The 23,272-nt window shown below is 35.5% G+C and overlaps 1 protein-coding gene across 4 annotated transcripts in view; it reads right to left on the reverse strand.

Moving 5' to 3' along the window:
• Positions 1-23,272, reverse strand: part of AGTPBP1 (ATP/GTP binding carboxypeptidase 1) — a 202,452-nt gene that overhangs the window by 43,443 nt on the left and 135,737 nt on the right. For all 4 annotated transcript variants that reach the window (XM_055578958.1, XM_055578956.1, XM_055578957.1 and 1 more), the window contains 2 exons: positions 21,460-21,546; positions 21,227-21,375 (listed from right to left, as the gene is read on the reverse strand). In XM_055578958.1, coding sequence (XP_055434933.1) covers positions 21,227-21,375; positions 21,460-21,546 — 236 coding nt within the window. The remainder of the gene's footprint in view (positions 1-21,226; positions 21,376-21,459; positions 21,547-23,272) is intronic.

Consider the following 23,272-nt stretch of genomic DNA (forward strand, 5'->3'; position numbering starts at 1 on the left):
CCAACCATCTCATCCTCTGTTGTCCCCTTCTCCTCCTGCCTTTAGTATTTCCCAGCATCAGGGTCTTTTCTAATGAGCCAGTTCTTTGCATCAGGTGGCCAAAGTATTGGAGTTTCAGCTTCAGCATCAGTCCTTCCAATGACTATTCAGGACTGTTTTCCTTCAGGATGGATTGGTTTGATCTCCTTGCAGTCCAAGGGACTCTCAAGAGTCTTCTCCAACACCACAGTTCAAAAGCAACAATTCTTTGGTACCCACCTTTCTTTACAGTCCAACCCTCACATACATACATGACTAATGGAAAAACCATAGCTTTGACTAGATGGACCTATGTCAGCAAAGTAATACCTCTGCTTTTTAATATGCTGTCTAGAAGATGTGGTATGTATATAATGCATGACCCTGTGTGTACACACGTGTGAGCACAATGGAGTATTATTTGGCCATAAAAAAGGAAATTTTGCTATTTGTAACAACATGGATAGACCTTGAGGACATTATATTAATAACTGAAATAGGTAAAAAAGAAAGGCAAATACTGTATGATCTTGCCTATGTGTGGAATCTTTAAAAAAAAAAAACTCATAGAGGACACAATAGAGGCTTCCATAGGCAGGGGGTGGAGGGGTTTGTGAAAGTGGTCACAAAGTATGAATTTCCAGTTACAAAATAAGTAAGTCATGGTGATATAATGTTAACTAGACTTACTGTGGTGATCCTTTTACAATATCTACACACTGAATCATTATGTTACACACCTAAAACACATTCTACATGCCAATTATATCTCAATGGAAAATGAAGGTTTGCAGTTATAATAGCATCTTCAAGGACTGCAACTTGTAAACACGCAGTATCTCATGCTTTTGACCCTGAATTATTCTTTGTCAGACATTAATATTACCACATTTCCTTTATTTGTATTGACCTATTAAACCTCTGCCCAATCATTCATTTCAGCTTTATCATTAATATACAAATATTAATTAAAAGATTAGAAAAGATTGAGGGCATGAAGAGAAGGGGAAGACAGAGGATGAGATGGTTGTATAGCATCACTGACTCAATGGACATGAGTCTAAGCAAACTCCAAGAGATAGTGAAGGACAGGGAAACCTGGTGTGCTGCAGTCCATGGGGTCGCAAAAAGCAGGACATGACTTACCAACTGAACAATAACAACAATATACACATACAACATATTCTCCCCATCTTGCAAATTGTATAATTTTCATTATCTGATTTTTGAGGCCATTTGACTTATAGTTAATAATGACAGATACACGTTTAATTTTATTCCTTCTCCCCTTCCATTTTGTTTTCTTTCTACTATTCATTAAATGTTTTTTTCCTTCTTTACACCTTCTTATTTTACTTACTTGGTTACATTTTCCACATTTTCTTTTCTTCTGTCATTTGGAAGCTTTCTATTGTGCTTTTCCAACTCCATTTCTCATCCTCACAATTATGATTAACTTTGTGTGTAGACATTTCTCTAGCACTATATTATATTAAATAAATAAGCAATCCAACCAAGACAAGTTAGCTTTCACTCCTCTCATATCACTCCTTTTAGAACATTTTCCCTTAACACAATTTATAAATTCTGTCTTCTATCTTGATATCTTTTTCATTTATTTTTATCAACGAGGGTTCAGGGTAGTATATTTTCTGAATTCTACATACACAAACATGCAGTTTGTTGGCTCTCCTCTAGCTTCCACAGATGAGGGTCCAATACTAACCTGTTTCCACACAGAGAACAACATAGTGATTAGGAGCACACAGTCTATAACCAGACTATCTAGGTCTGAACTCCAGCTCTACTACGTGCCACATGCACGATCCTGGCAGGTTACTAAACCACTCACGCCTCCTTTTTCTCTTTTGTGGATAACAATCTTACTGGATTGTTTGTTGTGTGAATGAAGAGTATCACATGTTTTAGCACTTAAATAAGCCCTGGCACATGATACATTTTTCAATAAATGTTAGCTGTTATTACTATTATTTAAGTACTGCAGCCACTTCTATACCTGAAACTTAAATATTTTAAATGTATAAAGGATTTCTGTCTTCCTTATTTCTTTCTAGGAGTCAGTGAGTCATTTCAATTTGAAACTTTAACCTCTTCCAGGCACACAAAATTCTTAATAAATGGTTAATTATAGTAAGGTAGAACAAGGTTCAGGCTGAGGTCAAAGGGCGTAACAGATTTATCTGAAGTGTTCTAATTTTATACAAGACAATGTATTCTGTTATTACTTTTAAAATGATGGTTAATTCTGGTCACAGTGAAGGGAGCTATATTTGGAAATTCTGATTATAATGAAGATCATCTGAACAAAACAGGGTCCCCCAGAAAGAATCAATCAAATGAGGTAACTCAAACTGAATAAACCACAATCTATTAATACTCAAGTTGATACAGAAAGGCCATATTTGAGTAACTTATTTAACCATTAGCCAAAGGATAAACTTTAATGTGTATAACATAAATATGCTAAGAACTGTCAAGCCTGTCACTTGAATACAATCAAAATATTAAATTGCCAGAGTGAAACCAGCATCTAATGGCACTGGCCTCTAATAATATCCATGTAAAGGCTGAAGTTTTATTAAGCACATGCTCAGTAACAAGGGCAGATACAAAGAAAGACAAGATGTTTTAGGCCCTAATCATTAAATGTATTGCAAATCACAGACAAAATTTTCAAGTTAAAGCTAACACTGTAACTTAACACATGAGGGGGACCTAGGTTAATCTGAAGGTACCTACCATAAGCTGCATATGTTACTAGTAACTTTACAGAGAAAAAAATACATGCTTCTAATATGGCAAGTATTATAACAGAAAGTCATACTAAAAATAGGAAGATGAGATTCTTGGTCTGGAGGGTAATGGTGGCCATATGAATCGGAATCACTCCACACATCCTCACAAAAACAAATAAAGAAAGTCAACAAGCAGTGCAAATAAAAGCACACATGCCCAGGCCTGCAGCATTACTAGACGACAGAATGTAACAGACTTCAAGTTGCTCATAGGTAGAAAGATGGGCAGATATACCAGGGAAGTGGAAACAAAGTAGACTGCAGGCCAAAAAATACTAAGTAAGACAAGGAATTTTATAAAGTCACAATTCACAGTGAAAAATAATATAGCAAGACACAGTATCTACACACCAGAAAAGAACAACCTATTATATAAAGCAGAAACTACAGGAAAAACAGAAGAAAGAAACATGCTACTGACAGACACCAACACTCCACTCTCATTACAAGACAGAACAACTGAACAAAAGTTAAGAATATTTATACAGCTCTAAGTAACATAATTCATAAGGCAAATTTTATGTAGGTATATTGAACACCATATCCTGATAGTAGAGAATGCACCTTTTTCTTCTAAGAATAAGTGGAATATTCACAAAAATTGCTCATATATTAGGTCAAAAGGAGATGCCAGTAAGTTCCATATAAGAGAAACATTACAAACAAAACCCTCTGATCACCATATAAAATAGAGCTACAAATTAAAATCAAAATGAAAATAAACAAAGAGGATGGATAACCATGCAGAGACAAGGGAGACAGGTTGACTCTGGTATCAGACATTGAACGGAATGAGAAGGGCATCTGCCCAAAAATGCAAAGGAAAGACTGTTAAGTACACTGGAATTGATCAAATAAGTAAATATATTAAGAACAGTATAAGCCAAAATTCTCCATTTTGGAAAAGGAAACCAAAAACATGGAAACAAAACTAGAATAAAATCTATGCAACTGAAGGTATCAGTGTGACCTCATGGAGACACTATGTGTACGCATATGTGTGTATGTGTACAACATACACACAAAAATAAACATATACATGTTATACATTACTACTGATGAAAATTTCTACATACACATTTGTATATACAAATATATATTCCCTAGCTCCCTGCATGAACAGGTCCAATAATAATGTACACACTCTGCACATACAAACATATACATACTATAAATTACTACCAATGAAAATTTCTACATAAATGCTTGTATATACAAATATATGTTCCTCAGCTCTGTCCATGGACAGGTCCAGTAACAATGTACACACGATGCACACAGATCTTATTTTTAAAATATTATTCTCCACTAAAATAAATCAGGGCTTTTTGAAGAAATGACTGCTTTGGATGAGATGGCTGGATGGCATCACCGACTCGACGGACATGAGTCTGAGTGAATTCCGGGAGTTGGTGATGGACAGGGAGGCCTGGCGTGCTGCAATTCATGGGGTCGCAAAGAGTCGGACACGGCTGAGCGAGTGAACTGAACTGACTGAGGCTGGGGCAAGGAAAGGCAAGATAAGCCCTGGGCATCTTATGCCAAAACACAAGAACACCCATAAAGAATGACAGGGACATGTTAATAGAACACAGAACCCAGCATGAAGGGGTCACAACGCCCAAATCCTGGGCAGCTGAAACACCAAAATACTGATAGCAGCAAACTATAGCCCACTGATTAAACAGTAAACAACTCTATAGTGATATCAACATGTAGAATACTTACTGATTACAAAGAGAAAAAAAGTGACTTTACAGTGGAAAAGTCTGGCAGACAACGACTTAATCAGGTGATTAAATTACTACTATCAGCAATAAAACAAAATCCTGTGCCACCAACACACATCACTACTGGGACGCCTCCACCACAGATGCCTGACTTGAATCAAGCCACGAGGAACAGGAGACATCTCCAAACTGAGAACCACTCTGCAAAATAAGTGCTTTCATTTTCCTAAGTGCCAAGGTCATGAACATTAAAGACCGCAAACTGTTCCTGACTAAAATAGTCTAAAGAGACTTGACAACCAAATACAGTATGTGGTTTGAGCTGAATTTTTGTGCTATTAAGGTCACTGATGAGAAAACAGGTGAAAACTTAAATGAGGGTCTAAAGATTAGATGGGGTTCAAATATCTGATAATTTCCTGATGTTGACAGCTTTCCCACAGTTATATAGAAAAATGCCATGCATGAAATACACTGAAAGTGTTCTAGAATGATGGGGCATCATTTTTGAAGTCCAACATGTAGATAAAGGATACAACTTATCAGTAACTTTGAAACTATTTCAAAATAAAATATTTAGAAAACGATGATCTTTGAACTAGAGCCTTCTTGACATATGTTCGTGAGGGTCATTTTAAGTTCCTAATAGGATCTTCATAGTTCATTCATCCGTTACCTCATTTTTTTAACAAATACTTACTGAACATCTACTAAATGCCTTACTATAAATACAAAGCCCAGCAACAGAGATACTATCCCTGATTTCGTGAAACATACAATTTGGGGGGGGAGGGGAGGGTATGCAGTGAGGAAAGGTATTAATCAGCCACATACAAAAACAATGTAGAATTGTGAAGAGTGCCCTAAAGGAGAAAATGACAAGCAACATTTATTAAAGGGACTGACTAATCCTGTATGGGGAGTCAGAGAACAGAAAGTCAAGAGAAAGCTCAGCTCAACTTCCAAGTATGGAATTAACTAACATGAGCAAGGTGGGAATGCTAGAGTTGACTCCAAAATTCTTTTTTGCTGCCTGGTTCCATATATGTTCAATTTATATAAGGGAGTGGTTAAAAATCTTCATATACTTTGGAGATACTGGGGAGGAAGGGCAGGGAGAGAAAGAGGGAGCCTGTGAGTATAGCTCTCTAAATTACTAAAACACAAGACTGCCATCTAGTGGTAATTTGAGCAAACCCTTTTTGAGTAAGGTCAGCGGAAGGGAGAGTGACGGATTACAATGGCTGTCAGTGTATACTGTGATATAAATTCATAAACAAACAAACAAAAAATTCATAAACACAAATTCACAAATAAGATCACCCATTGAAATAAAACTAAAACTAAGAAAACTAAATATTTAATATAATGACCTAAAAATTCTCCAAGAAAAAGGCAACTTATGAAACAAAAGAAACCAATTCTGCCCTTTTTTGAGGGACACTGACAAAGAGCAAGACCTCCCTCCACTGGGCATACCTGCTAGAAGAATCCAACATTTAAATACTCCCCAAGCAGCATGTCTCAACAAAAAACAAAAAGAAACTTACAATTTCCTAATTAATATTACTTCCTGACTTCAATCATGCATGGCAATCAACTAAATTCTTCCAGCTGAAGACGTTTCCACTGAAAATATTTTCAGCCATCATTACCATCCCTGAAGTGAATTCAATATGAATCTCATGACAATTAATTACATACCTAATTATCGTTTCTTAAAATGTTGAATTCTAATTTACTAAATGTTGGTCTATTCCTTCTTCTAACTCTATAGATAACCAGGCAAACCAAGATTTGCTGTATGTTGCATTAATCTAACAAATCTAGTATTAGGGTTCATTTGAAAATTACATCTACCAAACAGCTCCTTCTATAGCTCCTAGTTAAGTACTTACAAGTATAGCAAAATAAAAGAAGACTGGCAACAGTTAACATCCTGTCAGAATCTGGGAGGAATCTCTACTAATCTTAAGGCAGATGGAGCAGGACTGAGAGAAATCCAGTTCAGAATATGTCTCACAATCTATTTTCAAATACATATTTTGGTTTTCCACAGCTAAAAGAAGTGTTATACTACACTGTGAAGGCTCTTAAAGAATAACACATGAAGAATATAATGAATAAAAATAGAAAACATAAAAAATATCAATTATAAGAACCTTTAATAGATCAAAATTACATATTAAAAGGCAAGAGTCAAACAACAAAATGCAACCTCCATTCACAAAAATAATGAGCAGATGCATCAAATTCAAAGCAATATAATTATAAATATAATTCTAGGCCATAGATAAGGAATAGAATAAACTTGACTGTTTTGCACTATTAATGTGCCTGTGTGTGTTCAGTCGCATCCAATTCCTTGCAACCCCACAGACTGCAGTCCACCAGGCTCCTCTGTTCACGGAATTCTCTAGGCAAAAACACTTGAATGGGTTGCCATTTCCTTTTTCGGAGTATCTGTCCCACCTAGGGATCAAACCCATGTCTCCTGAGTCTGCTGCACTGGCAGGTAGATTCTTTACCACTAGCACCACCAAAGGGCATACACAAAACACAAAAAGAACATGGAAAAGTTATAAATGTCTATGTGCCAAATGATAGAGCATTAAAATAGAAAACAAAATTTTTTTTATGTTGACAGAAAAGGGGCTTCTCTAGTGGCTCTGCGGTAAAAGAATTCATCTGCAATGCAGGAGACATGGGTTTGATCCTTGGATCAAGAGGATCCCCTGGAGAAGGAAATGGCAACCCACTCCAGTATTCTTGCCTGGGAAATTCCATAGACAAAGGAGTACAGTGGGCTACAATCCATGGCGTCATAAGAGTCAGACATGACTTAGCGACTAAACTACCATACTGACAGAAGCATAGTAGAGGTGAAAGACTGTTTAGTTTTCTTAAGCAAACAGGCAATAAAAAAAATAAAAGGATACAGAAAACTGAATAAACAGGTTTATAACAATAAATTTAACAATTTATCTTAAAATTATGTTGCCAACAGAGAATACATATTTTCCAAGAACCCGTGAACACTAACACTGATCAGATGTTAAGCCATAAAATTACTCCAAATCATAAATTTCACATCTACAAACAAAACTGATTAAAACTTGAATGCAATGACAAAAATCATAACCAAAATAATTTAACCAACTAAAAATGTAACAAACTCTTTTCTAAGCAATTATTGGGCCAAAAAGGATATCAAAATCACACCCAATTAGAAGCCACCTAGAAAATAACAAGGAGGTCTTAGTAAAAAAAATCTGGAGGGGAAAGGGTATGGAATTAAGTTGTAATCAAATTGAAAACCTAAATGCTTGCAGGAGAGTTTCCAACATGGCAGAACTGGAAGACCCTGAGCTCACATACCTCTTCTCAGGAGCACACCAGAATCACAACTATTTGCAGAACCACTGAGGAAAAAGACCAAAACCTACCAGAAAAGATCTTCTACAACTAAAGATATAAAGAAACAGCACGACGAGATACGTAAGAGGGGCAAAGTCATGGTATAGTTAAGATCCATGCCCCTCAGTGAACAATTCACAAACAGGAGACTACAACTGCGGAGGTTCTCCCCAAGGAGAAAGGGGTCTGAGCCCCATGTCAGGCTCCTTAGCCCAGTGATCCTGCACCAGGAAACAAGCTTCAAGAATGCCTGGCTGTGAAGGCTAGTAGGGCTTAAATTCAGGAGGATTGGAGGGCTGTGGAAAACAGACTGTACTCTTAACGGATGTACACAATATTTCACATGTTCCAAGTTCCAGGGAAAAAGCAGTCCTCTGAAAAGACCCTGGGTCAGACCCAACTGCTGATCTTGGTAAGTCTCCCAGAGATACAAGAGGCAACTGGAGTTCATTCTAAGGACACATACATTGGGGGCAGCAATTTTGGGGTGCTCATTCTACCAGGAAGACACTGGTGCTGGCGAGTATCATTGTGGAATTCTCCCTCTGGCTTATTAGCCCCAGGACTCAACAGTCTACAGACATCAGTTCTGGGACACCTGAAGCCAAGCAACTAACTGGGCTAAGACATACCCCTGCCCACCAATAGGCAGGCTGCCTTAAGCACCCCTGAACCTAAAAAGCTGCCCCAGACATGTCTATGGCGACCAGAGACAGCCCCACACATCAGCTCCAAAACCTGGCTTCAGCCACCATTGAGTGAGTACCAGCCCCAGGATCTCCTGGACCCCAACTCTGTCCACTAGTGAGCCAGCACAAGCCCTAGGACCCCTGGGGTTCCACAGCCAGCTATTTCAGGATCCAGCCCCACCAATCAGTGGCTAGCAGCCTCTGCACAAGGCAGGGCCTGGCAACCAATGAGACCAGGGGCCAGCTACACCTACCATACCACCCACAGTGGTCAGCCCACCACAACAGAAGGACTCAAAAAGCCCACACAGGAGGCACCTCTAGAGCACACAGCTCTAGTGACCAGAGAGAAATTTGTTGCTGGGACACACAGAATGTCTCCTACAAAAGGGTACTTTTCCAAGGTCAGGAAACATAACCAACATACCAGATACATAAAAACAGAAACTTAGGCAAATGAGGTAATAGAGGAACATGTTTCAAATGAAGGAATAGGATAAAATCTCAGAACTAGGTGACGTAAATATATGCAATCTACCCAAAAAAGAGTTCAAGGTAATGATCATAACAATGAACGAACTCAGGAGGAGAAGAGATGCACAGAATAAGAAATTACAAATGTTTTTTTAACAAAGAACTTGAAAATATAAATAACCAAACAAAAATGAAGAATACAACAAATAAAATAAAAATTACAATATAAGGAATCAACAGCCGACTAAATGATACAGAAGAGTAAATCAGCAACCTGGAAGACAGAGTAGTGGAAATCACTGAAGCTGAACAGAAAAGAAGAATAAAAAGAAATAAGGACCATCTGAGACCTCTGGGGCAACATCAGGTACACACATTACAGGGATATAAAAAGGAAAAGTCAGAAAGGGGCAAATAACATATTTGAAGAAATAATAGCTGAAAACCACCCTAATAGGGAAAGGATATAGATATTCGGGTCCAGAAGCCACAAAAAGTCCCCAAAAGAATCAACCCAAGGAGGACCACACAAGGAGCAAGGAAAAAGCAACTAGTTACATAAAAGGGAACTCCCATAAGGCTATCAGCTGACTTTTCAGCAAAAACCCTGCAGACTAGAAGAGAATGGCATGAAACATTTAAAATGTTGAAAGAGAAAAACCTACAATCAAGAATACTCTATCTGGCAAGGCTCTCATTCAGATTTGATAGAGAGACCAAAAGTTTTACAGACAAGAAATAGCTAAAAGAGTTCAGCACCAACGACCAGTTCTACAAGGAATGTTAAAAGGACTTCTCTAAGTGAAAAAGAAAAAGCCAAAACTAGAAATATGAAAACTACTAGAAAAACGCATCAGTAAAGGCAAACATAAAGTAAAGGTAGTAACACAGACATGTACAGAGCAAGTAGAAAGGTTAAAAAACAAAAGCAGTAAAATCAACCTATATCCACAATAAGCAGTAAAGGAATACACAAAACAGATATAAAATATGGTATAAAAAATGGTAACTGTGAGGAGAAAAGAGTACAAATTCAAGGTTGTTAAAATGCATTTGAAATTAACATATAACCAATCTAAATAATCATGTATATAAATATAAATTGCTACATATAAGCCTCATGGTAACAACAAAACAAAATCTATAATAGATACACACACAAAAGAGAAAGGAATCCAAACATAATACTACAAATAGTCATTAAATCACAGGAGACGAAAATAAAAAACAAAAAAGACCAACAAAAACAACCCTCAAACAGTTAACAAAATGGCAATAAGTATATATATATCAATAATTACTTTAACTATAATCAGAACAAATGCTCCAATCAAAAGACAGAGAGCAGCTGAATGGTGCAAAAACAAGACCCATTATATGGCAACAATATATGTGGCCTACAAGAGACTCACTTCATATCCAAAGATACACACAGACTGAAAGTGAGGGAATGGAAAAAGGTATTCCATGCAAATGGAAATCAAAGTAAAGGCAGTGTAGCAATACCTGTATAAGACGAAATAGATTTTAAAACAAAGACAGTGCAAAAAAAGACAAAGAACATTACATAATGATCAAGGGATCAATCCTAGAAGAAAATATAACTACAAACACATATGCACACAACTTAGGAGCAGCTAAACACACAGGGTAAATATTAACAGATATCAATGGAAAGATCATCCAGACAGAAAACAAATAAGGAAACACTGGGCTTAAATTACACATTAAACCAGATGAGCATAATAGATATATATGAACACTCCATCCAAAAGCAGCAGATAACACATTCTTTCCAAGTGCAGCTGGAACATTCTCTAGGATAGATCTCATGCTAGGCCACAAAGCAGGCCTTAGTAAATTTAAGAAAACTGAAAGCACATCAACCTTTTTTCATGACCACAATGCTATGAGACTACCAAAAAAAAAAAAAAAAAACCTCCAAAAAGCACAAAGATATGGAAACTAAACAATATACTCCTAAATAACCAATGATTCGCTAAAGATACAAACAAACCAAGAAAAACAAAGACAAATGAAAAGAAAAACAAAATAGATCCGATGTCTAACTGATACAGCAAAAGCAGTTCTAAGAATTTTAAATTAATATATTTACCTCAGGAACAAGAAAAATATCTCAAACAATCTAACTTTAAACTTAAAGAAAAATAACCCAACCTTACATCTAAAGGAAAAAGAACAAACAAAACCCAAAGTTAGTAGAAGAAAAGAAATTACAAAATCAAAAAAGAAGAAAATAGAGGCTAAAAAAATAGAAAAGATCAATGAAACTGAAAGCCAGTTCTTTGAAAAGATAAAACTGATTAACCATTATGCAGACTCATCAAGAAAAAAAAGAAGGCCCAAATGAATAAGTGAGGCGAAAAAAAAGGGAGAAGTTACAGCCAATTCCACAGAAATAAAAAAGATGATTACTATGAACAGTTGTATGCCAATAAAATAGACAAGCTGGAAGAAATGGACAAACTTCCACAAACGGACAAACTCCTAGAAATGTACAATTTCCCATGACTGAACCAGGAAGAAATAGAAGACATAAACAAGCAAGACCCATGATGAAATTGAATCAATAATTTTAAAACTCCAAACAAGCAAGAGTCCTGGACCACACGACTTCACCAGTGAATTCTGCCGAACATGTAAAGAAGAGTTCAGATCTATCCTTCTCAAACTATTCCAAAAATTGCTGAGGAAGGAATACAACTGAACTCATTTATGAAGATAACATCCCTCTGACATGAAAAATAAGACAAAGAGATCACACAAAAAGAAAATTACAAGCTATTATCACTGAAGAACATAGATACAAAAATCCTCAACAAAATATTAGCAAACTAAATCCAACCATATGTTAAAATGATCATACACCATAATCCACTGGGATTTAGCCCAGGGATTTAGCACAAGGATGGTTCAATATCCACAAATCAATCAGTATGATACATCATATCAACAGACGGAAGAATAATTATCTCAATAGGTGCAGAAGAAGCTTTTTCATAAAATTCAACATCCATTAATGATAAAATCTTTCCAGAAGGGGGTATAGATGGAACATACCTCAACATAATAAAGGCCATATATTATTAGCCTATACCTAACACCATATTCTATGACAAAAAGCTGAAAGCATTTTCTCTGAGGTAAGGAACAAAACAAGGACACCTGCTCTCCTCACTTTTTATTCAACACAGTATCAGAAGTCCTAGCCACAACTGTCAGATAACAAAAATAAAAGGAATTTGAAATGGAAAAGAGGAAGTAAAACTCATTGTTTGTAGGTGACATGACACTATATGTAGAAAATCTTAAAGATGCCACTAAAAATACTACTAGAGCTCTTCAATGAATTCAGGAAAGTTGCAGGATGCAAAATTAATATAGCACATCAATAGGTTATACATTATATGGTCATTCCTATAAAGGCAAAGAGTGAAATAAAATAATTCTGATTTTTAAAAAATCAGTAAAAATAAAAATTCTTTAGTAAGAATATGTATTTCAAAACAAGAGCAAACATACATAAGATAAATACTAGTAGCATTTAAAGTCAAAAAAAACATGCCCAAAATCTTCCTTTAAACAATTTCAACGGTCTAGCCAAAAGCAATGAAACAATTACATAACTAGGGATAAGAATAAATTCTAAGGAATTACCAAAAAAATTCAAAGTATCATCTGAGAAACACTGACAGCTAATAAGAAAGTTCAGTAAGGAGTTTGATTTTCAAGAAAACATAAAATTCCTCAGCTTCCTGTCTGAGCTACCAGGGAAGCCCAAGAAAATGGGAATGGGTAGCCTATCTCTTTCTCCAAGGGATCCTTCCAACCCAAGAATTGAACCCGAGTCTCCTGCATTGTAGGCAGATTCTTTACCAGCTGAGCTACCAGGGAAGCCCATCAGCTTCCTTAATTCTAAATAATGACAAACTTGAAAATACTCTTTCAGAATAGGGGGGGGAAAATACATAAAATACTTAAGAATAAAGGTAAAAAGAAGTATATAGAACTTACAAGAAGAAAACTAAAAAATTTAGGTGAGGGAATAAAAACTTGAGAAAACAAATATATACACCATGTTCTTAAGTGGCAAGATTTAATATAAGAAATCCAGTTTCTTCCACATTATTCTATAAGCTTATGCAATGGAAATTTGGGGATGTCTGATAAAATTATTCAGAATAATACTGAGAAAAAATTATTCAGGAAAAATAAAGTTAGAAAAAACTGTTAAATCATTTTTGAAAAAGACTACAGAATGTTAAACTATTTTATGAAGTCAAAATAATTTAAAAATCAAAGTGATATGAGAGCAACAAGGATGGTGCACGAGACTGAAAAGTCAGAACAATTAAAATCTAGTGATGCTAGAGCAACAAAAGCTCCCAAACAAACGCTAGAGTATCACGAGGGCCAGAAGTTGATGAGAGTTGTGTCACTGCTTCCACTTTTTCCCTTCTATTTTCCAGGAAGTGATGGGACCAAGTGCCATGATCTTAGTTTTTTAATGTTGAGTTTCAAGCCAGCTTTTCACTCTGCTCTTTCACCCTCATCAAGAGGCTCCTTAGTTCCTCTTCACTTTTCACCATTAGAGTGGTATCATATTTGTTATTTTTCCCAGCAATCTTGATTGCAGCTTGTGATTCATCCAGCCTGACATTTTACATGATGTACTCTGCATGGAAGTTAATGAAAATATACAGCCTTGATGTAATCCTTTCCCAATTTAAAACCAACCCATTGTTCCATGTCCAATTCTAACTGTTGCTTCTGGACCCATATACGGGTTTCTCAGGAGACAGGTAAAGTGGTCTGGTACTCTCATCTTTGTAAGAATTTTCCAGTTTGTTGTGATCCACAAAGTCAAAAGCTTTAGCATAGTCAGTGAAGCAGAAGTAGGTATTTTTCTGGAACTCCCTTGTTTTCTCCACAATCCCAACAAATGTTGGCAATTTGACCTCTGGTTCCTCTGCCTCCTTGAAACCCAGCTTGTACCTTTGGTAGTTCTCACTTCACACGCTGCTGTGGCTTAGCTTGAAGGAATTTGGGCATAACCTTGCTAGCACGTGAAATAAGTGCAATTGTGAGGTAGTTTAAACATTCTCTGGCATTGCCCTTCTTTGGGATTGGAAAGAAAACTAACCTTTTCCAGTCCTGTGGCCACAGCTGAGTTTTCCAAATTTGCTGACATATTGAGTGCAGCACTTTCACACCATCATCTTCTGGATTTGAAATAGCTCAACTGAAATTCCATCACCTCCACTAGCTTTGTTCATAGTAATGCTTCCTAAGGCCAACATGACTTCACACTCCAGGATGTCTGGCTCTATATGAGTGGCCACACCATCGTGATTTTCCAAGTCATTATGACCTTTCCTTTACAGTTCTCTGTATTCTTGCCACAGATTCTTAAATCTCTTCTGCTTCTGTTAGGTCCTTTTAACTCTTCTGTCCCTTATTGTGCCCATCCTGTTGCATTAACTGTTTCCTTGATATCTCAAATTTTCTTGAAGAGACCTCTAGCCATTCCCATTCTACTGTTTTCCTCTATTTCACTGCACTGTTTATTTAAGAAGGCTTTCTTATCTTTTCTTGATATTCTCTGAATTCTGCGTTCAGTTGAGCATATCTTTCCCTTTCTCCTTTGCCTTTTGCTTCTTCTCTTTTCCCAGCTACAAGGCCTCCTCAGACAACCACTTTGTCTTCTTGCATTTTGGGGGGTGGGGGATGGTTTTGGTCACTGCCTTCTGTACAGTGTTATGAACTCCATTCCTAGTTATTCAGGCACTCTGTCTATCAGATCTAATCCCTTGAATCTGTTTGCCACCTCCACTGTGTAACTATAAGGGACTCTAGTGGTTTTCCCTACTTTCTTCAATTTAAAGCTGGATTTTGCAATAAGGAGCTCACGATCTGAGCCACAGTCAGCTCCAGGTCTTGTTTTTGCTGACCATATAGAGCTTCTCCATTTTTGGCTGCAAAGAATACAATCAATCTTTGGTACTGGCATTTCACGGCATGGGGAAATGTTATTATCATATATTGTGTAATTTAAAAACATAGCATATCATGACTTTTCATATTTTGAACCCAAATGTATTAAAGGGTAAAATTTAATTTTAAAATTATGTGAATATGAGTAAGATTAAGGATGGTTAACAAAATGCTTAACAGTGGATTTTATCTTCTATTTCCTTCTTAGAGAATCTTCTCTAAAGTTTATTTACTTTACCAAATTCCCTTACTTAGAATAGTAAATCCCATATGATCCATGGTTTCATAATCCAAAAAACAAAACAAACAAACAAAAAAACACTTACAGCTGGAAGACAGATAAATAAATCCCACTTCTGTGAATATGTAAGTAAATTACTATATACACAGATATTTAGTATAAAACAATAATGTTCATCTCAGTAGTAGTTAAAGTAGAAAATAATTAGATACAACCTAAGGTGTAATAGGGTCACTAAACTTTGTAATCATTTTCTAAGTCAACTCATATGCTGCACAGTTTAAACTTATACAGTGCTGTAGGTCAATTAATCTCAATAAAACTAGAATCAAAATAAAAATGGCTTAAAAGTCTAACAAAGGAACAGTTGGATAAATGTTAGAGAACTTCAACAAGATATCCATTAAACTATGCTTCAGAGGGATATTTTTTTAATGACCAGAAAAATAATGATGATATAATGTTTAGTTAAGATGCAGGTTATGAAACTGTGTGTGTTATGAGCATTTTTTTAAAAAACACATAACTACATATATGGAAAGATCACATAATGCATTATAAAAAAAAGCTGGAAAGAACAAACATTAAAATAAATTTCTTTGGATGATGTATTGTTCATGGTTTTAATTTTCTTCTTACCAACATTCTGTTTTCCAGATTTTATACAAAGTGAGTTTGGAATGTATGATATATTAATAGTAATACGAACAAGAATACCCAAAGGGCCCAGGGTGAAAAGGAGGGGAAACTTAAAAATTAAAGCAGCCATCTGTCTCAATGTTTTGACTTGGTTTTAGTTATAGAATTTTATTCATTTTAAATTTAAAATGACACTAAAGGAAGAAATTATCACATAGAAATACAGTTTTTTTAATAGAGAAATATTACTCCAAAATATGTGCTTTTAATTGTAAAAATTAAAGTATTTTAATAAAGCTTAGTGTACTATTTTATAAAAGTCAATAAATAAATATAGTTAGTAAAGATACCATCTACCTATAGCACTAGTATTTGAATATTCTCTATCATTTCTGGAATAAATATGCCTTTATATTTTACTCATAATTGTCCTTCACTCCTGTAAAGTATTATGTTAGCATTATATTGAATATTTATAAGTTAAATAGGGAAAACATAAGATCCTTTACTTATTTGGGTATTATTTTGAATGATTTTTCAATTAAGGTAATTTTTAAAGTTATATGAAAGTTTAAGGTCAACAAATGTTTCTAAAAAATAGGACATTCAATGATTAGCAGTCATACCCAAAAGGCAAAAAATAAAACAAGATTTTATCAAGAATATTCATATCACTATTCATGTAAGTCAATATAACCACTGAATCCTTAGTCAAAATATATTTTTATAAGAATACATCATTTTAAATTAGATTACTTAAAACATTTTTAAAACTTTAAAAATGTTTATAACTAAATCAGGTATTATGAGCCTTATCTTCCCATAATTATTACATTAAATAGTGAATCTGATTAAAGCTTTATCCTATGTATGTGAAATAATTATCTGGAGTATACAATTTTATGTTTTCCATATAAATAATGACAATTGGGAAGAATAAAATCTTGAAAGCTTCAATTTTCAGAAATGTCCCCTTATATAAAGTATCATCATATTCATGCTTTTAACATTTTAGAACATTTATCTGAAACAGATAATATAGCATGTCATACCTTAGCTGTTGCTGCTGCTAAGTCACTTCAGTCGTTTCCGACTCTGTGTGACCCCATAGACGGCAGCCCACCAGGCTTCCCCGTCCCTGGGATTCTCCAGGCAAGAACACTGGAGTGGGTTGCCATTTCCTTCTCCAAGGCATGAAAGTGAAAAGTGAAAGTGAAGTTGCTCAGTTGTGTCCGACTCTTAGCGACCCTATGGACTGCAGCCTACCAGGCTCCTCTGTCCATGGGATTTTCCAGGCAAGAGTACTGGAGTGGAGTGCCATTGCCTTCTCTGACCTTAGCTGTTAAAGCTCTTCAATCTTTATACACCAGAAAAAAATTTTTCTTTACACAAAATTATCATCAAATAAAAAACTTGATGTCTTAATTTTCAATTACTGATATTAAGTTTATACAATTAAATAATCTTCCATTGAAATAATACCTGACTACAAAAACCTGATGCCTTGGCAAATAACCCCAAGTTTGACACCTATTAAAGTACTAATAAGTAAGTACAAAGCCTTAAATGAGGCTATAAATATAGCTTTTTTATTGGTACAACCCTAGAGTTTGTTTTTTTTTTTTTAAATGTGCAAAGCATTTACATAATGCTAGTTTTATTCTTTTATCAAAGGTTAAATATCCGAAATACAGGATTTATTTTCTTTTTTTTTTTTTTCTGATTCTTTTTTTTTTTAATTTTATTTTATTTTTAAACTTTACATAACTGTATTAGTTTTGCCAAATATCAAAATGAATCCGCCACAGGTATACATGTGTTCCCCATCCTGAACCCTCCTCCCTCCTCCCTCCCCATTCCATCCCTCTGGGTCGTCCCAGTGCACCAGCCCCAAGCATCCAGTATCGTGCATCGAACCTGGACTGGCAACTCGTTTCATACATGATATTTTACATGTTTCAATGCCATTCTCCCAAATCTTCCCACCCTCTCCCTCTCCCACAGAGTCCATAAGACTGTTCTATACATCAGTGTCTCTTTTGCTGTCTCGTACACAGGGTTATTGTTACCATCTTTCTAAATTCCATATATATGCGTTAGTATACTGTACTGGTGTTTTTCTTTCTGGCTTACTTCACTCTGTATAATAGGCTCCAGTTTCATCCACCTCATTAGAACTGATTCAAATGTATTCTTTTTAATGGCTGAATAATACTCCATTGTGTATATGTACCACAGCTTTCTTAGCCATTCATCTGCTGATGGGCATCTAGGTTGCTTCCATGTCCTGGCTATTATAAACAGTGCTGCGATGAACATTGGGGTACACGTGTCTCTTTCCCTTCTGGTTTCCTCAGTGTGTATGCCCAGCAGTGGGATTGCTGGATCATAAGGCAGGTCTATTTCCAGTTTTTTAAGGAATCTCCACACTGTTCTCCATAGTGGCTGTACTAGTTTGCATTCCCACCAACAGTGTAAGAGGGTTCCTTTTTCTCCACACCCTCTCCAGCATTTATTACTTGTAGACTTTTGGATCGCAGCCATTCTGACAAACATTATCCTCAATGGTGAAAAATGGAAAGCATTTCCTCTAAAGTCAGGAACAAGACAAGGGTGCCCACTTTCACCATTACTATTCAACATAGTTTTGGAAGTTTTGGCCACAGCAATCAGAACAGAAAAAGAAATAAAAGGAATCCAAATTGGAAAAGAAGTAAAGCTCTCACTGTTTGCAGATGACACAATCCTCTACATAGAAAACCCTAAAGACTCCACCAGAAAATTACTAGAACTAATCAATGACTATAGTAAAGTTGCAGGATATAAAATCAACACACAGAAATCCCTTGCATTCCTATACACTAATAATGAGAAAACAGAAAGAGAAATTCAGGAAACAATTCCATTCACCATTGCAACGGAAAGAATAAAATACTTAGGAATATATCTACCTAAAGAATCTAAAGACCTATATATAGAAAACTATAAAACACTGGTGAAAGAAATCAAAGAGGACACTAACAGATGGAGAAATATACCACGTTCATGGATTGGAAGAATCAATATAGTGAAAATGAGTATACTACCCAAAGCAATCTATAGATTCAATGCAATCCCTATCAAGCTACCAACAGCATTCTTCACAGAGCTAGAACAAATAATTTCACAATTTGTATGGAAAAACAAAAAACCTCGAATAGCCAAAGCGATCTTGAGAAAGAAGAATGGAACTGGAGGAATCAACCTACCTGACTTCAGGCTCTACTACAAAGCCACAGTTATCAAGACAGTATGGTACTGGCACAAAGACAGAAATATAGATCAATGGAACAAAATAGAAAGCCCAGAGATAAATCCACGCACATATGGACACCTTATCTTTGACAAAGAAGGCAAGAATATACAATGGATTAAAGACAATCTCTTTAACAAGTGGTGCTGGGAACTCTGGTCAACCACTTGTAAAAGAATGAAACTAGAACACTTTCTAACACCATACACAAAAATAAACTCAAAATGGATTAAAGATCTAAACGTAAGACCAGAAACTATAAAACTCCTAGAGGAGAACATAGGCAAAACACTCTCTGACATACATCACAGCAGGATCCTCTATGACCCACCTCCCAGAATATTGGAAATAAAAGCAAAAATAAACAAATGGGACCTAATTAACCTTAAAAGCTTCTGCACATCAAAGGAAACTATTAGCAAGGTGAAAAGACAGCCTTCAGAATGGGAGAAGATAATAGCAAATGAAGCAACTGACAAACAACTAATCTCGAGGATATACAAGCAACTCCTACAGCTCAACTCCAGAAAAATAAATGACCCAATCAAAAAATGGGCCAAAGAACTAAATAGACATTTCTCCAAAGAAGACATACAGATGGCTAACAAACACATGAAAAGATGCTCAACATCACTCATTATCAGAGAAATGCAAATCAAAACCCTAGAGTTTTTAAAAACTGCCTCATGAGAAAAACAGTAGAGAAAAACAGTGAAACAAAAAGCTGGTTCTTTAAAATATCAACAAAACTGACCAAGAAAAATAAAGACAAGACACAAGTTACTATTGTCAGGAATTAAATACAGGATATCACTAGAGACCCTGAAGATATTAAAAAGACAGTAAGAAAATACTATGAACAACTTTATATACACATTTGAAAATTTATAAGAAACTGATCAATTCCTATAAAGAACAAACTACTGTAACTCACTCAAGGTGAAATAGATAATCTGAATAGTCCTAAAACTATTAAAGAAGAAATTTAATCTCTAATTTAAAAGAGTACCAAATAAGAAATCTCCTGGCCCAGATGATTTGTCTGGAGAATTCTACCACGCATTTAAGAATTAACACCAAATATGCACAAGCTCTTCCAGAAAATATGAGGAGGGAGTATTACTCAACTAGTTTTAGAAGTAATTGTAATTGTTGCCATGATATGCCAAAATCAGATATGATATAAAAAAACATATATATATATGTGTGTGTGTATATATATATCTCAATATACCTCTTGAATAAAACATTAGCAATTATATACAATGACTATAATTCACATATTTAATCCATTCACAGATAAAAAAAGGCTGGTTCAGTATTCGAAAATGAATTAATATAACATGCCATCTTGACAGGCTAAAGAAGAAAAATCACATGATCATATCATTTGATGAAAAAAAGCATGTGTCAAAATTTAATACCCATTATAACAAAAACTCTCAGTAAACTAGTAATAAAAGGAAACTTCTTCAATTAGATTTTAAAATTTACAGAAAACTACAACTGAATGGTGAACTATAAAGGAGTAGCACAGGCTTGGTGGTACTGAAAGAATTCTCTATCCTAGTTGTGGTGACAATAATAAGAATCTACAAATGTAATAAAAAGGCACAGAATTATGCACCCACACTGTGCCAACGTCAAACCCTGGTTTTGACATTCTAGTACAGCTACGTAGGATGTAACCATTAGAGCAAATCTGGTAAACAGAACTTTTCTGCAACTTCTACACTTTTAACTTTTTATGACTCTATTCAAAATAAAAAAGTTAAAAAAGAGATTGTTTTATGTAATTCTCTTCTGGATGAACAGACTTCATTAAAAACTTTATTTTAAGTAGCACATGTAATAAATCTTTAGTTGTATTCAATTTGGATGAAATGTTGTCTTACCATAATTAAACTGACTGTTGGACTTTTCACAGTTAATGATGTTGAACCTATAAGCAATACTTGGTCGCATTCCACTGACTTCAAAGTAAAACCACTGATGATAATGATTGCTATTTATGTCTGAGTTCAGAATAAGGTCATATTCATTTCTGAAAACAGAAAATAAACAAATTTGATGAAAATTAGGAAAATATCTATACACAAACAAAACGAGAAGAATTTTAATGACTTACTTTCTAATTTGAATTACTTTACGCAGATTCCCAGATTCAAATTTGGAGTTAAACTTCAACACATCTGCTTCTTCTGGAATGGTATAGCTAAATAAAAATTTAAAGTAAGAATAAAAAATACATAGCATTTAAACAAGTGAGCAAAAACGAAACTACACTATAGATTAAAAATGCACCATTATTGCTCGCTCACCCTCTTCATTATTTTTAAGCCAAAGAACAAAATCAACACAAGCAAACTACAAAACTCTGGCTAATATTTATAGAACAAAATATTATAATTACAAGTAGAGATTTCCCCCACAATTATATAGTGAATATTAATCACAAAATTTTCATCTCATTAGATGCCATTTCTAAATATTAGTAATCTTACGGAAAAGACCAGTTATTTTTTAAAGTGCATATGACTTGTATTGAATACCAATAATTCTAGAAACTGTGCAGCTCTCAGGTAAAACTATTTTTTTAATTTAGAGAGCTTCATTATCTATTATCTAATATAATTAGTACCCAAAAGGTGGAAGTATTATTCTTATTTTACATATTCCTTACTTTAGCAAGTACTTATTGAGCACCTACTAGGTGCCAGATACTGTTTTAGTTATCTATTTCCCTGACTAAATACAAATTCTTGCTCTTCTAGAGCTTACATTCTAATGGGGGAAAATGAAGACTCCCAGAAGACCAATGCTTTTGTCCAAAGGCACTTCAGTTAGAAATAGCACTGGCATGTGACACTTCCCTGGGTCTGGAAGATCTCCTGGAGGAGGAAATGGCAACTCACTCCAGTATTCTTGTCTGGAGAATTCCATGGACAGAAGGTCCTGGCGGGGTATAGTCCATAGGGTCACACAGAGTCAGACATGACTGAGCAACTAAACAACACGAATATCCTACACTCAAGAGTTCTTGAGGTTCTGTGTTACCACATTGTCTGGTCTAACACAGAATTGCTAAGTCACTTCAGTCATGTCCGACTCTGTGCGACCCCATAGATGGCAGCCCACCAGGCTCCCCCATCCCTGAGATTCTCCAGGCAAGAATACTGGAGTGGGTTGCCATTTCCTTCTCCAATGCATGAAGGTGAAAAGTAAAAGTGAAGTCGCTCAGTCCTGTCCGACTCTGAGCAACCCCATGGACTGCAGCCTACCGGGCTCCTCCGTCCATGGGATTTTCCAGGCAAGAGTACTGGAGTGGGGTACCATTGCCTTCTCCAAACACAGAATTAGAAACATTGAAATAACTAAGAAATTATGAATAGATTTGTTTTTTATTTTTGTGAATGTTATTTCAAATTCAGTCATTAGCTCTGACATAACATTACCCTGACTCTCTTAACAAAAATCTTTTAAAATGTTTTATTTCCTCCAAATAAGACTAATGAAATATAAAATCTCTCCAAAACATTAGAATGTTGAAGGAGAGAGAGCGAAAACCCATTCATGGGCTGATTAAAGTTCTCATTACTGAAGACAATGCAATGGCACCTAATGAATTATATATAAGTAAATAAATGAAAATGAAAAATGATGAATATGACTACTATTAAATCATTTGTATCCAGTAATGAGTTTAATCATGCATGGATATGAGAGTTGGACCATAATGAAGGCTGAATGCCACAGAACTGATGCTTTTGAACTGTGGTGTTGGAGAAGACTCTTTAGAGTCCCTTGGACTACAAGGAGATCCAATCAGTCCATCCTAAAGGAGATCAGTCCTGAGTATTCATTGGAAGGACTGATGTTGAAGCTAAAGCTTCAATACTTTGGCCACCTCATGTGAAGAGCTGACTCATTAGAAAAGACCC

This window comes from Bubalus kerabau, chromosome 4 (genome assembly GCF_029407905.1).
Source record: "Bubalus kerabau isolate K-KA32 ecotype Philippines breed swamp buffalo chromosome 4, PCC_UOA_SB_1v2, whole genome shotgun sequence".
NCBI lineage: Eukaryota > Metazoa > Chordata > Mammalia > Artiodactyla > Bovidae > Bubalus > Bubalus kerabau.